The sequence below is a fragment of the Talpa europaea genome (genome assembly GCF_964194135.1).
Source record: "Talpa europaea genome assembly, chromosome: 6".
In the NCBI taxonomy this organism is placed as follows: Eukaryota; Metazoa; Chordata; class Mammalia; order Eulipotyphla; family Talpidae; genus Talpa; species Talpa europaea.
The window spans coordinates 44,292,182-44,310,721 of record NC_140072.1 but is presented as its reverse complement, the minus strand read 5'-3'; the positions used below and the strand labels follow the sequence as shown (position 1 = coordinate 44,310,721).

General features: G+C 37.2%; 1 protein-coding gene across 2 annotated transcripts in view; it reads right to left on the bottom strand.

The window, feature by feature from the left end:
- Positions 1-18,540, bottom strand: part of EIF2AK3 (eukaryotic translation initiation factor 2 alpha kinase 3) — a gene marked incomplete at both ends in the record, with an annotated part of 60,334 nt that overhangs the window by 1,915 nt on the left and 39,879 nt on the right. For both annotated transcript variants that reach the window (XM_084235122.1, XM_084235123.1), the window contains 6 exons: positions 2,295-2,396; positions 6,610-6,777; positions 10,294-11,068; positions 11,942-12,091; positions 14,714-14,836; positions 18,096-18,208. In XM_084235122.1, coding sequence (XP_084091248.1) covers positions 2,295-2,396; positions 6,610-6,777; positions 10,294-11,068; positions 11,942-12,091; positions 14,714-14,836; positions 18,096-18,208 — 1,431 coding nt within the window. The remainder of the gene's footprint in view (positions 1-2,294; positions 2,397-6,609; positions 6,778-10,293; positions 11,069-11,941; positions 12,092-14,713; positions 14,837-18,095; positions 18,209-18,540) is intronic.

Here is an 18,540-nt window from a genome sequence, read left to right as displayed (position 1 = left end):
TGCTTCTTGAGCATAGACACACACACCATCAAATCATCAAAATCTAGAAAATATTTCAAATATAATTATGCTTGAACTGTACACGACACCTGGATTTTAACTGAAAATGAATATGTATCAAAAATAATTCAACCATCCACAAATACACATTTGTGGCCATAGGCAGATAGTTTTATTAGTCTCTAATCTCTTTGATATGAAATAAAGCAAATAAGCAGCACCATAAGCTACAAGGCTCAAACATGCCCTCAAGGTTCTGCAGGAAATCATTTCTGATTTATAATTACACACTTGGCCAATCTATTGATTATTTGTTCTATTTCATTTCTCAAAACTGATTTTTGTCATCATTACAAAAAGAACTAGCAGACACTGGGCTAAATAGTTTGCCTGAATTACCTCATTTTAATTCTCAAAACAACCCTATAAAGTGGATGCTATAATCCCTGTTTCATAGATAAGGAAACTAGAACATAAACAGTAATAATGTGTAAAAATTTCCCAATGTACTTTCAGAATCTTAGTTTTATATTAGGTATTTAGCAAAACGGACTTGGTTTTCTTCACTCAAAAAAAAAAAAAAAAGAGTATGCTCTTATCAAAGAGGTTGGAGACTAATACAGTCACCTGTTTCAGGTTACAAATATGTATTCATGAATGATTAAATTAGTTTGATGTGATAACTACATATTTCTTTTACTGAAATAAATTTCACCATTTTGAGGGCATAATTCAGAATTTTTTATTCACAAAGTTGTCAAATTTTCCATTGTGACTGCACAATTTTACATTCATACCAACAGTGTATAAAGTCTCCATTTACTCCATATCCTTGCCAACACCTGATATTTTCAGTTTTTGTTTATCGTTATTAGACAGCGTAAAGTGGTACTCACTGTGGTTTGATTTGCATTTCCCTAAAACATAGTATGCTGTGCTTACTGGCTACCGATATATCTTCTTAGGTGAAATGTCTAAGTCCTTTACCCAATTTTAAATCAGGTAGCCTTCTTATTGATGAACTGTGATGGTTCTTTATACATTTGGGATACTAGAACTTTTTCAGGTAATAACTTATAAATATTTTCTCCCATTCTATGGATTAGATTTTCACTTTCTTTTTTTTTTTTTAAACTTTATTTTTTTTTTAAGATTTTTATTTATTTATTTATTTATTTATACAAGCACTGGGTACAGTAAGAAGCACAGGAGGGTGAGAGAATTCACCAGAGCTAGAGCGGGGAGCAGAGCAGGCAGAAGGACCGAAGTACACTGCTGAGGGGAGCAGCGGTGGCAGGAGAGTTCTGCGCGCCATGTGGGACCCTCCTCCGGTGGCGGGGAGCATCTGGGGATCGAACCGGTGCTGCAGAGGCTGCGGACAGCTTCGCAACCCAGCGCTCAACCGCTGTGCCACCAGGGAGGCCCCTGGATTTTCACTTTCTTGATGGCATCCTTTGATGCACTTATAACTACAGAAATGCGGACAATTTGATTCTTAATCTTTTATATATTGGACACATTTTATTTTCCTTTCTGGAAGATTTTAGAATCTTTATCTCTGGTACTGTGAAATTTAGTCCTTTTGGTTTTAAATCTCCTTGCCCCCCATTTTGTGTACAAAACATTTGGTAGGTCCTTTTAGTTAGAAGATCTGAGTGTTTTGGTTCTTTATGAGAACTACATCCTCATTTACCATGGCCAGGAGTCAACAGAAAAGGTCTAAAACTAATAAAGAAAAGGGCATGAACTTGGGAAATATGAAGGGAAGTACAGCTAGAAAAGCTGAGGGTGAAAGATGGGGAAGAACGTGACAGAGGACTAGTTTTCAAAGAATTTCAGTACTATCTTCCTCAAAAGCCATGATCACGGGTTATTTTAATAGGGAAAAAGCCATGCTTAGTTTCATATTTCAAATGTTTAAGTGTAAAGTATGTGGCCACTTGTCATCTGGAAAATCCTCGGCCAACCAGTCTTCTCCACCATGCCTCCATTACCCTGTGGCTCTCTTAGCTTTGCACTTATTACAAATTTACAGACCGTGTAATATTGTTAAGTACAATGAATTTAAGCAACAATAAGGAACAACAATTCACTAAGCCAATTTCTAAAGACAGCTTTACAAGGAAACAGAATGAACAAATCCTTCCTGTATAGCTCACATGACCTCCTCCATTTCTTGTTGATTAGTCTTCTGGTGTTAAAAATAACTTACTCTTCTTTTAAAACGCTTTTGTAAATTTGAGTACTTTCTTTTTCCACCTTTTCTTTTTGGGCGGGGGAGGGGGGGAACTTACCCTGATTCTCTCCATCTGAGTGCCAAATGGGTACAGCAATTCAAATAGAATGAGGCCTAAAGAAAAGATGTCCACTTTATGAGAGTAGTTGTTTCCATGAATCTGAAATTCGACATAAAGAAATATTAGTAGAAAACTGACAGTGATAATGCAATTGATAATGTGGCATTAGAGAATCCCAATATTGACTTTGTCACTTCTTGGTTTAAATGTAATTTTATGTGTTAGAATGTTAGCAAAGAGTTAATCTCTCAAGTCTCTTTTCTTCAACTCACTACAGCAAGAGTAATTAAACTATTCAGCATTACAGAAGGAAAGCCCAGGTATAGCTCTGAGATATGCATCAGTAAAATAAGCCAGGCAGAAACCTGGAGCCTTGCAATGCTAAAAAAGTTTGTGGGAGCCGGTAAAAGCTGCTCAACTACCCCTGAGGTGAAGTTTTTCAAAGCAAACACTATCTAAAGCAAATCTCTCATTTCTAATCATCTTAGTCCTCACCCATTTTTATGAGAAAATCTTCATTACTCCAAACCACTAATCAACTGTGGTTAGCCCTCATTACGGCACTTAATTATGGATTACTTGGCATTCTTAGTTGTATTTTTCATGTGTGTATTTCTTATTCTTCACAACTAGATTATAAAGTCCTTGAGGGAAGGAAACTGCTTCTTTTGTATTCCCACCTTCCAGCATTGGGCTAAATATAGAGAAGACCCTTCATAAATAGTTATTTGTTGAAATGAACAAATGAATTACAACCGAACTACTTGATTACAGGAAGCTTCATTCAAATTAAAAGTGACCTCCTGGGCCTCAGAAGAACCTGTTTTCTTTGTGAAAATTACTTTAGGCACGTAACTTAACATTTGGCTAAAAGACAAAGCAGTGCATCACTTAGGGAAAGCTCCACACAGGCATTTCTTTTTGAGGGGGAATCTCACAAAGTAGTGGCCAGAAATTAGCAGCCTTTCACAACCTCTTCTCTAAACTGCACTAGCTATCTGTCTATCTGGCTCCTTCAGAAAGCCAGCCTGCCAGCAAAGTTCCAGTAGTTGTATCACCTTCCTTTCTCCTGTCCCTGGACTTGGGAAGTATTCAAAGAAAATATGTTCAAAATCAGTTTCTGAGGTTACCATGAAAAGGACACCCTCAAACACTATTTGGAGAGTATCCTCAACAATACCAAACACTCATCAATCTCTTTCTCAGATGGCAACCCTGGCTACACATGCACACACGCATGTGTGTGCACACACATGCACATACCAGTCACAAGTCATAATACCATCAACATAGCAGTCTTTAGTATGGTTCTCTTTTCACTGACATTCACGTTCATTCACTCACCAAACATTTATGAACACTTGTTGAATACTAGGCATTATTTTAGATGTTGGGGACGGAGTAAAAAACAAGGTTAGGTCCCTATTCTGATAGCTTATATTTTAAAGGGGCAAAAAAAAAATTTCAGAGTTACAAATGCTATGAAAAAAAGAGAATAACGGCACAGACACTGAGGGCAGAGAGAAGGTCATCTCTTTCAAACACAGCTGGGATCTGGTGCGGAGCAGTGAGGATGGTTTCTTCAACTAGTGAGTCCTTAATCCACATGGAATTCATTTTATTCATTCCTATTTTTATTTCCAATACTTAAAGTGTCAAGGTATATTTCCAGCCTCATGACTAATGATAAAATTTTTAATGCTATTAAAAGCTCTTATTAATTCTGATATATGCCTATGGAGAAAATTTGGAAAATTTCAAAGTCCAAAAGATTATTCAAAGTGCCTTATTCAAATAGCAGTGGCTGCTGAAATTTTGTGGCTTTTCCTTCCAGTCTTGTTTCCTATACATATACATATGTATTTATAGTATTTTGTTACTTCACAAAATTTTAGTTTCTCCTCTCCAGGTCCTGGCCACATCATTTGACCAGGATGATTAAATTACTCAGGCCAATGGATTTTTCTAAAGCCAGTTTGGATTCTTTTGGTTACAAGTGATGGGCTAAAAATGAAAGTTTCTATAAATTAAAATTTCTGCTATCTTTTGTAAATCCTAAACTTATTTATGGCTACTCTTCCCAGGTAAATTTGCTCTTAGAGAGGACTGCCTTTTTTATTTAAAACTCTTAAAAATCTATCATAATGTTGTTTTACCAGTTTCAGAGTTTAAGTTGACTGGGCCTTCATTTCGTGGTAATTATAACCAGAGATTACAAACCCATTACTGTTCAGCATCCTGCTGTATCTCACATTGCTACTGAGCAGAATGCTAGTCGCTTCTGCAGTAATGTACTTCTGTGCTGAAGGTCCTTCAAATAAATTTACCTCCAAATAGAACTTTGATTGCTTCCTATGAATGTCAGGATCTTTCATTTCTTTATTTTTATATTCTTACTTCATGATCCATCCAATAGATATTTAAATATTAAAAATAGGTGTTTTAAATTTCCAACTAGCCAAAATCAAAACACTATATTCTTTTTTTGCATTGTGATCAGAGAGACATTTACAATTTCTATGCTTTCAAATACATTGTGGTCTAGAAGTTTGAAATGAAGATATACCTTAATTTATTCACCAATAAATATTCAAATCTCATATAAAAGGCCTAGTACATTTTTCAATCTAGTTTCTTTAACAAAAAAAATTAACCCAATTTGAGGTTTTCCTTTCCATGGGGAAATTTAAACATATCCATTTATTTATTGTCATACATATTGGCTTTAGCATCATTAAATTTTGTTTTGTGTTTTATATTTCCATATCCTTTCCTTTTATTGTAGTTTGCTTTTTGTCTTCTGCATGATACAGATATTTGTAATTCTATTTGCTGAATTAAGGTTCACCAGTAGAAATCTTTTTTTTTTTAAATTTTTTTTATTTAATAGAGGCATGTTTTATTTATTTATTTGTTTGTTTTTGTTTATGCACTGGGTACTCAGAAGCGCGGGAGGGTGAGAGAATTCACCAGAGCCAGAGCGGGGAGCAGAGCAGGCAGAAGGACCGAAGTACACTGCTGAGGGGAGCAGCGGTGGCAGGAGAGGTCTGCGCACCATGTGGGACCCTCCTCCAGTGGCGGGGGAGCAGCCAGATCGAACCGGTGCTGCAGAGGCTGCGGGCAGCTTCGCAACCCAGCGCTCAGCCGCTGCGCCACCGGGGAGTCCCCACCAGTAGAAATCTTTACACCATCTTTACTTACTCTGTTCTTACCAACTTCCATTTCTTGATCTTTGTTAATTTAATGTGGAAGTTAGAGACCTAGCTTAATTTAAAATTATAAAGCCTTTTTGAGGAACACATTTTAGATTTAACATTAATTTTATATTTGGTTTCAATGACTGGCAGATACGTTTCCCTTCTTAAATTCACTTTCAAAGGTAACACATTCACATGACTCAAAAAGAAATATATAGAAATGTTTCCTTCTCACCTGTCCTTCATCTGCTGTTCTCAGCCTCTTCCCTGCCTACTGCCCCCATCACCATTGTTTGTGCACATCTTTCCAGTTTCTCTCAATAAACATAATAAACACACAGCTATCTTTCCATTCGTTACACAAAAAGCTGTATACTATGAATTCATGTCTACACCTTGCTTTTTTTACTTATCTAAAATGCCTGATTCTCTGTACCTGAATAACTTCACAACCAAGAAGAAGATTCAGGGTCATAGCTGTTTTGTCACAATTATACATGCTCCTTAATTCTTCTGGGGGTGAGTGCTATGGAAGACAAAATCTTCAGCCTTAACCTGTTTCCTTGTTCTGAATACTTATACCATGTTTCCTTTATCTTTGAAATTCAAGACATCTAAGCATCCCACAGGACAACATGTCTGAGTTTATCTACCTCTACTTCCTGCCATGGTAGGTATGTTCTGGAAGTTGCCTGTGCATTACTACAGAGGGCAGCTTAGTACAGTACCCCTGGCTCTTGCAGGCTCTGAAAACAGTTCCTACCTAGTTCACAAAAGGCAGACAGGAATTAAGTTTGGGAAGGGAATCTTCTAAGTCTCTTTCTACATTTCGGTTGCTCTGAAGTTCTGCTTCAGACGGCGAGCATGAGAGTATTTTCGTATGGTGATTATCTGTCTCAATCCACCCTTAATGCAGGTTATAGAAACTCGCCCAAGCTGGGTTGCCTGAGTACTACTACTACTACTACTACTACTACTACTACTACTACCAGTTTTTATAATTTTCAGATTTTATTTTATTAGGTATTTAAAGTAGAACATTGATGGAGGTTTCTGTCTAACTTTCCAACTAAAATTTTATTTTTAATTCAGAGGAAAACAAAAAAAACCCTCACCTGCTCTGGGCTCATATATAGTTTGGTCCCCACTTGGCCTGTGTGTCTGGCATATGCTGGCATTGGTGTCAGTACCAGCTGCTCTTCCTCATCCTGGTCCATTGCAGTCACTAATCCAAAGTCTCCAACCTTAACTACATCGTCCATGGTAAAGAATATGTTGGATGGCTGGAAAAAATAAAACAGATAAAAGCATGGTAGGTGTGTATGGCAAAAGAGAAAAAGCGAAGAGAATTATTTACATGACCACAGGAAATAAATATAAGAAAGCTGATATTCTTAAGCATGTTTCGCTTTAAAATGGGCTAATATGAAAAATATAAACAATTGTTTAGTGCTAGACAGTACTGTGAGTACGGAAAAGGGAAGGCATAGCCAAGTGGGCTAGCATTTATTGAACATCAATTTAAAGCACTAATTAGAGATTCTCGTTCTCTGGGATCCTGTGTACTTAATCCTTAATCTTACTATATATACATGCGTGTATGTACACACAAACACATGCATATATACAATCCCTTGGCAAGTTTTTAAATATTTAAGACTTCAGCCAGGATCATGATGATAATAGTAATAATAGCAAATACATATAAAACATTTGCAATGCTTCAGAAGCCATTTTGTTTACTACCATTAACTCATGTAATAGAACCTATTAATCCCTCATTTTACAGATTTGAAAACAGAGACCCAGTTGTTAAGCAAATTGCCCAAGGTCAGCCACTCAGTAACTGGTGGAGCAGAGATTCAAATCCAGGCAGTCTGGCTTCTTACCAACAGGACTTCTGTTTCATTGCCACAGGTCCAGAGTTTAGGACACTTCCTGCGCTGTGGGAGCTAATCACTAGTATTTGATGAATGAATGAAACAGATTGATATTTGGGTTTGTATCAAAGAGAGTAAGAGCTTTAACTTACAAACTCATGTTACCTATTCTCATACCCAGATATTATCTGTCTCAAGTTCTAAACTCGCATATGCACTGTTTATAGGACATTTCTAAGCAAATTTCTCATGGGCTCCTCAAACTCATTTCCTGACATGAAACATACTGTCTGAGAACCTGCTAGCCTCTAACATGACCACCATTCATAGCCGTTAAATAAGGAAAATGAAAGCCATTTAAGATATGACGTTGAATTTTATCAGGCTTCATATTATTGCCAAATAACATTTTATTCCCAAACTCCAAAATACCATTGACAATATTGACTTCAAACAATGAAGTCAGTGCATATAAGCAAAATCTATAGTAAAAGCCCCTGTTCTCCTACAAATAACCTGGTATTAGACAATAATAACCATGCTGCCTTAAATTTCATATTTCCTCCCCTCTCCCATCTTCTGGTGTCTGTTATTTACTGAGGACTGTAATAGACATCACCCCCTTTTTTTGTTTTGCTCTCCAGCATCTATCCCCTGTGCTTTTACTAGAAGTTTACTCATGACTGTGGGGGAAGTTCTTCCCAACTGTGCAGCAACCCACAATTGGTTCATGTGTAATCCAATGTTATCCAAATGTTGCATCCAGGGGTTAGATAAGCCATCAGCATTATCTCATGCTCTGGTGAGGAGACTGGCTGAGGGATGGGTATGTGTCCTTGGCTTATCAATTAGAAAGAAAGTGGGACTTCTGATCAATAATGGGGGAAATACTTTTCTCCCCACCCTCTACCCCAATACCTGCAAAAGACTTGAAACATGTAATGCCTTGAGAATCACTGGCAGCTAACCTGCATAGGTGAAGGGGAACCAATGTGAAAATGGAAAACAGGAAATGGGAAGTGGGGGTAGGAAGAAAACAGGTTCAGGGCACATCACTTGATCCTAGATAAAGCTTTACCTGGACACGGTTGCTTCGGTTATAAGAACCACTCAATCTCCATGTCATTAATTTAGTATAAGTGCTTTAGGTTGCAAACAAAAGAATATTCAAAATGAAATGACATGAGTATAAAGAATGTGCTAAGGCTCTAACAGGTAAATATACAGACAAGCTCCTGCCCCATGGAAACTAGAGGATAAATGGCTGGGGTGTGAGGAGAATCATGAAGGAGAAATACTAAGTTCTGCAAGGACACAACTGAAAATCTTTAAGAAACTGAGAAAAGCCCAGTATGGTTGGGGTTGTGAGAAGAAAAGACTAGAAGTAAGTTGGGAGAATCAGGAGCTGGAGAGCACTAATGACAAGAATTGACCAAAATTGTAAAGGGGGAAAGGGCTTAGGAGATGTAGCATTGCACTCTGAACTTAATCCAGAATGTAACAGGATGCATAGATTTTAAACTGGAAATTAAAATCTTGGGGGTAATTTTCTGACACACTAGAAATCTTTACAAAGGAATCTTTGAAAGGATTTTGGGAAAAATACAGGGAAAATTCATTCTCTTCTTGAACTTCTTGAAATGTTTTTGGTACATGGATAAACACAGGGGAAATCTTTACACAACATTGAAACATTCAAATATTCACCAATAACTCACTAACATTATAAAACTGCAGAAGAATATCCATTCTTACGGAACATAATTACATTGCCTCTCCACTTGGCATTTTGAGTATACAGTGTTAAGTACATATCAGCTAACTGTTTTCCACCAATTGACAAACATTTGCCAACATTCAAATAACCAGCACTCATTTGCCAACATTCAAATAACCAGCACTCACTTTTATTATGGCTATCTGGCATCCTAGAATTTGTCTTCTCACTTTCGACCAAAATAAATCATCTCTGAATTTTACAGAATAATTCCTAGCAATCAGTTTGGGTCAAATCACTGAAGCACGGTGAGTATATGTAACTCTATAAAGTTACTTTGGGTAACAGAAATTATTTCTATTTCTTGTCCTTGTTATTCCAACTCTTAAAATACAATCAAGGATTTAAAAACCTCCTGTTGATTTAAGAAGAAAATAACTCCCCCAAATAGCTACTCTGATACCTGAAACAAAAGTCTGTGGTTACAGAAAACAAAACTGAAAATACTTAAAATTAGTGCATTCTCTCAAAGATTTGTTACTTCCATGAGAAAAATATTTATGTATTCATTACTGATGACTATTGTGAGCCCATGGAAGATGCCAGAAATTAAATAACTGCACGTCTTAATAAGAAGCTTATGCAATTTAGCACATATAGTTAAAATATTCAATATGGCTTATATAAAAAATAGAATCAAAGGTTTTAGAGCAGCAAACTAATCATTGACCATCTTTCTCCATTCAGTTTCTCACCCCTTCCCCTAAAGTCTAAGCACCAGTTCAGGAATTCGGGACAAAAAGTGGAGATATGCCTCAAATTCAGAGCTGGCTAATGAGGAACACATCTCTCCTGTCACTCTGCTACTGTGGTGCCTTCAGAGAACTGTGTCAGGGTTACTCAAAGTCACAGAATAATAGGATATATCTGCTCGTGGCAGATTTTTTTTTTTTTTTTTCATTAGGATTGGGAATACTTTTTACTGTAAGACGAACATAAACACATTCTAGAGGAGAATGCATGATCTGCCTAAAGCTCTCAAAACATGAGACCTCTTATTTCTGTCACAACCCCCTCCAGGCTACCTTCCCAGACCCCTGCTCCTCCACTGGTAGGTACTTCAGTGAGAAACTGACAAGGACAAGCACCGCTCACAATCCCAGCTGCAGACTGAGATGTGGTGATAGGCCACAGGTACAGACCTTAAGGTCCCTGTGCATGAGCCCTTTGCTGTGCAGAAACTCCACCGCTTCGGCGATCTGCAGGAAAATGTGCAGACACACGCTTCTCTCTCGCTCCTCTATGGTGCAGCGGCTGTTCATCCAGTCTTTGAGGTTTTCCTTTCTGCACAGCTGCATCTGAATATAAAGATAGACCTTCGGTGAACTGGGCTGGAGTTTGTCTGCAGTGTTTTTAGTGAGATCTAAACTTAAAGTGGTTGGTCTTGGAGGAGAAATAGACAAAGTTGGTTCAGAAGAAGACTTGCTAGTGGAATGCTTGAGAGCAGTGAGTTTATTAGCATAATGGCTGCCAATACGCAGTCGGTTAGTTTTAAGTTCTTCTTTACTGGATGCATTATCACAGCCAGAATCTTCAAATACTATAGAAGATGAGGTTCTCTCCCTTACAAAAGGAGAGGCTTCAGAGGGACAAAGTTCAAAGGAGTGCCCCTCATCATTGCCATCCAGAGTCCCATCTTCCACATCACAGTCCGCGAGGCAGCTGTCGGGGAGGTTGCACACTCCACCCACTGACTCACTGACATCTCTGTGGTCTGTTTCTGAAAATTCCAGTGGAGAGAACTGGCTCTCGGATGAACTTGTCTGGCCACAGGAAATCCCTACTGAAAAAGACCTGCTTCTTCGTGGTGAAGGATCTATGATTTCAATATGTTCCTTTGTAGAGAAAGGATCCATTCTGCGTATTTTAACAGATGGTGCATCCATTGGGCTAGGAGAGCTGATGGGCCAGTCTGTGCTGCAAGTGGCAGAAATGCAAAGGGAAGAGGGTGACTATGTGCTGATGAAATGATGTACACAGAACTCTGGTTTAAAAGCTTCAACAATAAAGCCAAGTTACCAAGTGACAACATACAGCCCAGATTAAAACATGCTATATGACACATAGAGCACCATCTTCCTTCAAAAACCTTAATCTGAAAGCTTAATTTTATACTTGAAATAAACACACCAGGGCAGCCAAGATCTTTATGCAAACAGCATACAGCTCATGGGGCCTTGAGACCAGGGGCCATTTCTCTGGGTCCTTCTTTGACTGTTTGGCTCGTGGCTGAGTCTATGAAAATGTCACAATATCAAGGACCCTTACATGGAGCCAGGCAATTTTAGGCAGTAAGTCTACACTCTTTGTCCTCTTTTAGAGCATTGAATATTTAACATGGGAATTATCTTCAAGTTGCCTAGCTTTGTGTATTTTAAACTGGAAATAATTTAAAACTACTTTCAAAAGGAATTGTAAACTGTTAATGAAGAAACCAAGTAAAAAGTTAAAATGGAGACACAAAATATCTACTATTTTATCTAATTGAGAAAAGCCATTGTAAATTCCTTGGTGAACTGTAATTCATGGAGCCCTGTCCACTAATAAGTATAAAATTCATATTCGGGGGATAAAAGGAAAAAAATCATGTTGTAAAAACTAAATCAACTGTCACTTAACAAATGGCTAGAGAAGATTCCAAAACATGAAGACAGGGAAAAGAAATCTGCTATTTTTCTTTTTGAAACAAGCATCTCTAAATTTATAGAAATGATATTTTGTTTCAAGAAGCAAAAAAAATGACTCTGAAAGAAAATACTAGCTTTTAAATTCTATGTTTAACAATGTTACCTTTCATCTTTCAGCCAGATTTCATCCATTTTTTCTTGCCACTTTTCTGGTGGTGCTTCCAACCAAGCATTGAAATATCTAACAATTCCTGGGTGTTCAAGCTTGGCTAAGGCTTTAACTTCTCTCATTACCTTTTCCCGAGCCAACTCCCTGAAATAGAGTGAAAAAAGAAGACATTGAAGGTTGCTCAGACCTGAAGAATTAATCAGATCCAATAGCGAAAAATAATAAACTAAAATTCTTCTCTGAGCCTAAAATAGAGGAGTTAGCCTAGTGGCATAATTCTAAAATGACAGACAGTAACGCTCATATTTAAGAAACAGAACCATGTATTTCAGTACTTTTTATTCTTCTAGAATTAAGTGCTACAGACATATCTATCATTACCTTTGCCTCATCCAAAGGAAGATTTCTTGACTGACTAAAAACAAAAGGCCACACACCCTTAAAAAAAAGACTGTTTAATGTTTGCTTAGCCATAGGAAGTGGATGTGTTTAGAATAGAGAGCTCAGCATTGTAGCTGATGGGTGCTGAGCTGGAGGAGATGGACAGATGGAGAGCCACAAGCCCAACAGTGCACATATTACAATCCAAAAAGCACGCTTGGCTGCTTGCTTGTTTAAATGAAGCCTCACCTACAGAATATCACAGGCAAGGAAGTTAAAAGCATCTAGATTTGAACTTATGCTTTTACATCTTTCTGAAGGAGCTAATCTCCAATTTCTAGGAATCTCACCATCACCTGAAACAACATAATTTTAAGTTATATCCTCTTTCCTCCCCAGGAAATCAGTCACTCCCACTTTCCCCCTATATACTCTCTGGGACTTCTGGTAACTTCTTAAAATTCTTCAACCTCTGGGACTCCACATTCTGTCACCAAATCCTATCAGTTCCCTCTTCTTGAATCCCTTGCATGCATTCCTTTCTCATCTGTCCTCACTACTGCTACACTGTGTCTTAGGACGGAACTTTTGCAAAAACAAAATCCAAAAATCTATTGAGGGCCTCCCCCGTGGCGCAGCGGGTTGAGCACCACACTGTGAAGCTGTCTGCAGCCTCTGCAGCGAGGGTTCAATTCCCAACTGGCCAGGAAGAGTCCCACATGGCGCGGCAGATCTTTCCTGTCTCGCCCGCTGCTCCCCTCAGAGTGTATGTATATCGGTCCATCTACCTGTTCTGCTCCCCGCTCTGTCTCTGCTGAATCCTCTCACCCTCCTGTGCCTCTGGCCTGTACCCCAGTTCTTGTATAAAAATAAATCTTTAAAAAATCAAAAACAAAACAAAACCCAAAAATCTATTGAACATTCTTCTCTCACCCTTTGTTCTCTGGAGGTACATACTTTCTCCAGAGCCACCTCCACATTGATCAGGTCATTCTTGTGTTCAAAGACCCACCTGTCTAAGGAATAAAATCCAAATTCCTTTGCTTGGCATTTAAGGTGTTGCAACCCATCTTCCCCATCTTCTGTTCCATACTCTGCCATCTTAACTCTCTGCTGTATCCATGCCAGGACACTTGCCCTTGCACAGGCCATTGGTCATCCCTCCCCTCCACGTTTGTCTACTGAGGGACCGGCTGCTCTTGATCACCCAATGCAGGTACCACTGCCTCCACACACAGCTGGTTTTCATGAAATGCCTTTGGCTATGACTGCACTTTCTTCAAGAGAAGCTATTTATTAAGCTAAGCCACAAGTCGCAATTTTTCTTACATTATTATTTGAACACACACACACACAAACACAACTCTAAGCTCTTGAGAAGCCTTGTTAAATCTTATATCCTCTGTGATGCCCTGCACATGACTATTTAAAATCCTCAAAAATTATCTACCAAAAAAAAAAAGCATTAGTTCCACAGCCCTCAACCCACCCCACTCCTGTGTCCCTATCTGTTGGTCAGAACATTTAACTACCAATTAGATGGTAGCTCAGCAATTACTATACAGCTAATCAAGAATCTAAACAGACTTTCTACAATAAATGAAAAGGAAGATACTCTGAAAGCCCATCATCATAATCATCACTCAATTCTAAGCTACAAATAGGAATCTATCCTGAGAAAACAAATGTGGTTAACAAAAAAACTTATACAAAAGATAAACATTGCAAAGTTATTTTTGTACATGATCTTAAAGAAAAGATTTGAGAGGTGATGCAAAGTTATTTTTAAATTGAACAAATTAAAAAATTAAATGTTTAACAATAAGAAACAGTTAACAAAATATTGCATAAGTATAAACTATTATAAAATACTCAGTATTCAAAGTATTTTTAGCACTTTAATAAACTACTCTTAATGATATAAAAAAGATTATATATGACAAAGTATACAATAAATAATATTGTATTTTATTGATAACTGACCTATCAATTAGGTAAATTTTTGACCAGAAAAAAAAAATCCAAAGAAAGATACCCTAATGTGAGTAGGATAACTATTGGGTAGAGAACACAGAGATGGTTTTTGTTTTAATACTTTTCCTTATTTTTCACAATACATGCAAGTTATTTTAAATGACTGTATGTATTAAAGTCTAAAGTTGTTATAATTTGCTACAGGCAAGTCTGAACTGTTAGGAATCAAAAACAAGTACAGATTCTTAAAGTATATGTAAAGTAGCCAAAGTAGATGACACTTTTCAGAAAGCATGTTGCTTAGAATGTTGTCTATCATCTCTATGGAGTAGATGATAAGAAGGACATGTTGCCTAAGAGATTAGATAAGGCAGAACTAATTCCAAGTTTGCTGCAAGTACCATCCATTACCTGTTGGGGAGACGGATTCTCTTGATAGCATAATTGCAATCATCTACTTTGTTTCTAGCTTCAAAGACGACTCCAAACCCACCACGACCCATGCACTGAACTGGTTCAAAATCTGTTAGATAGCTTTAAAAAAAAAAAAAAAAAGGTGATTTTTAAAGTCAAACATTTTGTAGTTAGATAATCATCAGTTCTGTCTTATTTCATGTATTCTATAATGATAATCATCAGTTCTATTTCATATAAACTCAATACATCTCATAGAACTTAAAGAGTGTAGTTTGAATTCTAATAACATTCTTCTGTTTATATACATGTAGCAAGCATATTCTAATTTTTCCCCTAAAAAAGATTAAAAATCAACAAGTTCCTGCTTAACTGGGGAATCGTTTGTTCTTACAGCAACTGTACCACTAACCTGGCCTATCCAGCACTTTTCATCATCTACCAGAATATTCTATCCTCAATTCTCTAATCTTTTGTGCTTAATTAGATAATGTATTTTAATCTTCTGTCAATGCCTATAAAATTTTTTGAATATTTAATCAGTACTTTTTTTAGCCAGAACTCTTCCTAGAAACCAAAGTTGTCTGAAATTGGCTGTGATGCCTCATAATCAGCATGCTGATCATGGGAGGTATTCAGACTGAAGTTAACTCACCACCTGTCAAGTACAGCTGGATCTCCACACTATAGCCAGCCTCTTCTGACAGGCCTGTCCTCACTGCTCTGCCCTGTACATTCCAGTCAACTCGCACCAGGCTTTCTCACAACTTTAAGGACTTGATTTCTACTGCTTGCTCTACAGGATGACTATCTTTGTACTTAACAAAACTATTCTTCCTTCTGCTCTTCTTACCACCTCCATAAAGCTGTCTTAAACCCCTATCTTAATGTTCTCATAGCAATTTGCATGTAGTTACTGAACTATTTAAACAATCTCTATATTTTGCAGTTGTGTATATGCAGCTTACTCTTTCCCACTGCCACTGAACTATGGATGCCTTGAATGCAGAAAAGCATTCCTGTTTCTCTTTGCAGTTCCAGACCCTGAGCTTACCCAGCAAGCAAGAAGGCCTAACAGATATCTGTGGAACAATACAAGAATTAATAAATGAATAAATGCATACATGCCATATGGAAGTTATTCTTTCAGCCATATGGGGTAGATTTGAATTAGATTATTGTTGGTGCCCCTTATAAGGCTAAGTTTATTACTTTATGACTATAAATAAATACTAATTTATTAGTTGGCTCAGCTGGTTAGAGAGTGGAGTTAAGAAGGAGAAGCAACAGATCCAACTCTCCATGGGCCAATTACCTTCATAGAGAATGAAGAGTAATAATCTTTATCTCTAAAAATAGCTAGCCAAGGTACTTCAGTACAAATCTACCTCAACAGCAAAAACCCATGAAGTTCATGTCCTTCTTCTAAAGGGCCAACTGAATTATTTTCCTCTATTAAGGAAAACACCCATATGAAAATGAATGTATCCTCTGAAAGAGAAACATCTTACATATGATTATAGACCATACATGTAAGTATTATCTTGCTTAAGGGCCCAGCTGATAAATTACAAAGTTGGGACTTTGACTCAAGACTGAATCCAGAGCTCATCCTCTGGAACACTATGCTTAGAACATAAAGAGCACTTAATTAACATTAGGTATCATTACAGAGCTCCTATTTTTTTTTTTAAGATTTATTTATACACACAAGAACTGGGGTACAGGCCAGAGGTGTGGGGTATGAGAAGATTCACCAGAGACAGAGTGGGGAACAGAACAGACAGATGTACTGAAATACACTGCTGAGGGGAGCAGCGGCTGAGTCAGGAGAGGTCTGCTGTGCCATGTGGGTAGCTCCCTGGCCGGGGATTGAACTTGTGCTGCAGTGGCTACAAATAGCTTCATAGGTTGCATCTTAACCCCTTGAGCCACAAGGGAGGCCCACAGAGCTCCTATTTTAAGAACAACTAGCTGTGCTCTTTATATTGAATAAAGTTAAAGAAAATTAAATTGAATTCTATTATACAGTACATACTCCAATTCTTTTCATAACAGCCTGAAAAATATATATTAATTACCACATGCTACTTCTATTCCCCGCCACCATACCTGTCTAAATCTTACTTATAACTTAAGGTTCAGTTAAAATGTGACCCCATTCATGACATCTTGAATCATCACAACAGTCACTTAATTCATGGTCTTTTTCTTGTATGTTTATGTTTAATTCAGGATTTACCTTTCTCCATAGATTTTTAACTCCAAAATAGGCTCAGTATTTTCATTTTTCCCCTCAAAATAAAAAATGTGTCCTGCACATAGTCATTCAGAGTAAAAGGTGAGTGAACAACCAACAGAGATCCTCAGGAGTGGGTGGCTATTGTTGGGTCCCTCTCTCGCCACCTGCTGAAGTCACAACCACTGACCTATTAGCATCTCCATTAGCAATGGTATTAAAACTCTTCCCATTTGTTATCACCTAGTAAATTATGTGTTGGGAAACTAATAGATAAAAGAAATTGACTACAACCAATTCTCAGTTTTTGATAATAGAGTAAGATAAACAGCAGTGATAAAAATTAACCATAAACAAAAGCTTGACTAAGTTAAATCCAACTTTGATCAATTAAGTCCACAGAAAACCAAACTATTATACAAACTACCACATATCTTAGCTGTTATTTTCAATCTTTCCTATCATAAAACCATAACCTTCCATATTGAGCAGTAATGTTCTTTATCTTTTCCTTGTACCAAGAAGATATCAAAACAAATGGGAAAAGGAGCAATAATCCATGTAATATGATAAATGAACCATAACACCCTTTCTTGTTCCATGAAGCATCAAAATCTGTACACTTGACAGACTACTAACTTTTATTTTACTTTCAAATTATCTGTATTGCCTAAGTTTTAGGTAATCCACCTTCCTCTTCTGATTTAAAAAATAATCTATTCTACTGGTATATTTCCCCCTAATTTTCTATTTCTTATTCTAGACAGAATAAAGAAGAAGTGAATAATTGAGGATTAAACTGCACCTGGAGATCCATATCACACTCTTCTGACACAATAATTATTAGTTAGTACCAATGCCAAGTTTAGTGCCTTGTAGACCCTCAGTAACTAAATTATCTGAATAAGAACTTAATTGGGAAGTTGAAATGCTTAAACTGCTGTAACAACCTACTTATATCCCCCTTAGGGTACGAATCACTTTGAAAAACCTTAAGTTACTTGAGGGCTAAGTCTATATTCTATTTACCTAGATATTCACACATTAAAAATAAAGAAAGAAACAAGATTTTAGTTTAGAGACCATTTCTTTTTTGATTCAAACAGTTGCTGCCAGAAACTATAACATAGTATGACTTACCGTGACACATATCCAGAATTTTTTATGTCACTGCTGGTACTGTCACTGGCTTCTCCATTTATAGAATCATATTTACTTTCAGTTTGACACTGAGTTTCAGATTCCTTCCTTTGCTGTTAATGTGGGGGGAAAAAATTACTAACAGAACAATGTTGAATTGAAGTGAGCTAACAATTATAAGCAATAAAATAACATTGAAAAATAAATTTAAAACAGAGAAAAATATAAACATTAAAAGGACACATAATACACGTAATAATTCCCTTGTCAAAGGAAAGCGGAATGGTCGGGTGCAGACCAGATTGCAGTAGGTTGAGGAGTGAATGGGAGGTAAGGAAGTGGAAAGGAGGGCATGGGCAGCAAAGATTTTTCTGCCACCCACCACATATACCCAATATATTTTCTATACACCCAACACTGAAATAAATTAGATTCTGAAAAACAT